The following is a 2,402-nucleotide window of genomic DNA, read 5'->3' as shown; positions in this document are numbered from 1 at the left end:
ACTGAACCACATTACTACTACATTCATTACACACATTAACCCTTACAGCATGTGAACCTAACATACATCTATATACAGTATTTACATTTTGCTTATTGAAAAGATTATAAACAAGTTACACATACTGTATACTTTTCCATTTTAAAAAAACACACAGACAACTTCGAACTGTAATAAACAATTTATTCACAATACAAAACTGAGTTTAAACCCCCCCAAAAATAAAAATTAAATAGCGCCATCCAGTAGCTGGTAAAATTCCGCCAGGACCTGGCGCATGTGGCCTCGTATACGTAAGAGGGCCCCACGGAGACCCTCTTGTGCTTGGGCTGGCTCATCTGTGGACAAATTAAAAATGGTAAAATTACTAATGATATTCATGCATACATTTAACATAGTCATACCTAAATTTTAAACATGCACCGTGACAGGTGTGTGTGTATATATATATATATATATATATATATGTATATAGACACATATATAACTATATATATATGACACATACATCTATACATACATGCATACATACTACATGGAAAGCCTGTTTTTTCCCCTCTACCCTTTACTCTGTAGAACACCTCACAGTCATAGTGCTCCTTCTGAATCCAAACCCACCCATGACTAAGCTCTGAGAAGCATGTCACGCGCTGCACCAATCCCAATTCAGCAAACAAAGTTCAGTGTCTGTTATATGATGGAGCGTGGCATGGGAGTTAGTCAACTCTCAGGAATGCTCAGTACATTTGTGCAATCAAGCATAGCTTGCCTGCTGATGGTCTGCTCCATAAATCATTGTCATAATGCCAGTTAGGTGAAGCTGCAGCACTAACCCACTCCCATGCACAAAATCATTACTAAGACCAAATCAACACACAATTATGGTGCCAAACATACATGCAGACCGCAGGGGGTGGTTAGCTAGAGGAGGGCCCAGGGGCACTCACCACTTGTTACTCCAGTCTAAGCCACGCCTGTCCATACTCCATTTATGCCATACTGAATCTAGTTTGGTAGAATTAATCACCTGTAAACTCTACTCACCTATATGAGGCTACAGATTGTACACTTGCAGCAGGGACATGTAACCCTTACATGAGCACGTCATCCCTTTCTTCCAGGACACAGATTAACTACACTGGTTCATTGACACTTAAAATCGACCTGAAAGCCATCCCCACAACCTGTGTCATTAATATGTGTCCTGGATGAAAGGGATGGTTTGCCCACCCTATCTAACCCCTAAGTGTGTCTGTTGCTACCCAGTTTGTTTTATCACTTTATAGTATTGAAAAAAACAATTGAATCACCAGTGCTACATAGCAAATAGAAGATGACAAAAGGAAGAATGATTCTTTATCTATACATACCAATTTCTGGTGCCTGCACCACCTCACAGGCCTCCTCTTCTTCTGTGGCCTCCTCATGTGGCACCTCCTCCTCATCTGCCACCTCCGCCTCTTCTGCCACCTCGTCCTCCAATGCCACCACCTCCGCTGCCCACACCTCCTCCTCCACTTCCTCCCTTTCCTCTTCCTCCACTTCCTCCACCACCCCTTCTTCAATGCCAACCTCCTCGGCCATTACTTCCTCCGCATCCTCCTGGGCCTGGGAGGCCTCTGCGTCCTCTCGGGCCTGTCTTGCTCGTTCCCGTGCTGTGTTTGTGAAAAAACAAAAAAGTGCCAATTAGGGGTAATTTGTATTAAGCCTTATCAAGCTATAAATGCAAAGGTTATAAGTAGAGATAAATGTACAGGCAATCAGCTCCTTAGTGGCTTTTACAAAACACAGCCTGTAACATGGCAGGTATGCTGTGACATTTGGCCCATTGTAAGCATCACAAACATTAATCCTCCCCAATAACATATTTTATGACCATTACAGGGTGTCAAACAGGAAGTAGCACACATATAGTGTATGCCATGTTTAACTCATGATCAGGCTGGTGACCTTATTGGCTTAAATAATGTCATGTAAGCAATCATGTACAAATGGCCACTTAATGTATAAGTATAAACACTCACATCTCGCAATCCTGGCCCTGATTTGCTGGAGCAAATCTGGCTGGCGACGCCTCAAGTCTGACCACCGCCGCTCCAGCTGTGCGATGGTCCGCCGCACCTGTGTGCGGGCGTATATGCGCCGGCGGGCCACCGCATAGGCATTCCGCTTCTGCCTATTGGTTATAAAGGGCCCTGCACGGCCCAGCCTGGTCTCCATAACGGAGACCAGTGTCCTTAGCTCTGCTGCCGAAAAAGGGGCTGCTCTGCCATAGGCCGCCATCTTAGAAATGGCACAAATCAAGCGATCATGTCCTGTCATTGGTTGATCAGAGTGATATTTGGTATTAACTTTATTGTTCATTTTTACAATAACAGCGTGTATGCGCCAGAACAGACGGC

At 44.0% G+C, this 2,402-nt stretch overlaps 1 protein-coding gene across 1 annotated transcript; it reads right to left on the bottom strand.

Moving 5' to 3' along the window:
- Window positions 1–223: 223 nt before the first annotated feature.
- On the bottom strand, window positions 224–1,951 carry LOC146007252 (uncharacterized). Its single transcript, XM_083145604.1, has 2 exons — window positions 1,371–1,951; window positions 224–338 (listed from the first exon to the last, which is right to left on the bottom strand). The coding sequence occupies exons 1-2, from the start codon at window positions 1,582–1,584 to the stop codon at window positions 229–231; spliced, it is 324 nt and encodes a 107-aa protein (XP_083001730.1). The 5' UTR covers window positions 1,585–1,951; the 3' UTR covers window positions 224–228.
- Window positions 1,952–2,402: the final 451 nt, after the last annotated feature.

Source organism: Crinia signifera, chromosome 6 (genome assembly GCF_055691185.1).
Source record: "Crinia signifera chromosome 6, ASM5569118v1, whole genome shotgun sequence".
In the NCBI taxonomy this organism is placed as follows: Eukaryota; Metazoa; Chordata; class Amphibia; order Anura; family Myobatrachidae; genus Crinia; species Crinia signifera.
The sequence above is the reverse complement of the archived record's forward strand: the minus strand, read 5'-3'. Positions and strand labels throughout refer to the sequence as shown.

What these genes read in the sequence shown, in the direction of transcription:
- LOC146007252 (XM_083145604.1), bottom strand. Translation starts at nt 1,584, where the DNA reads ATGGCCGAGGAGGTTGGCATTGAAGAAGGGGTGGTGGAGGAAGTGGAG. An exon ending in GGTGCAGGCACCAGAAATTG is followed by an intron (nt 339 to 1,370) that starts GTATGTATAGAT and finishes ATTTGTCCACAG; the next exon opens with ATGAGCCAGCCCAAGCACAA.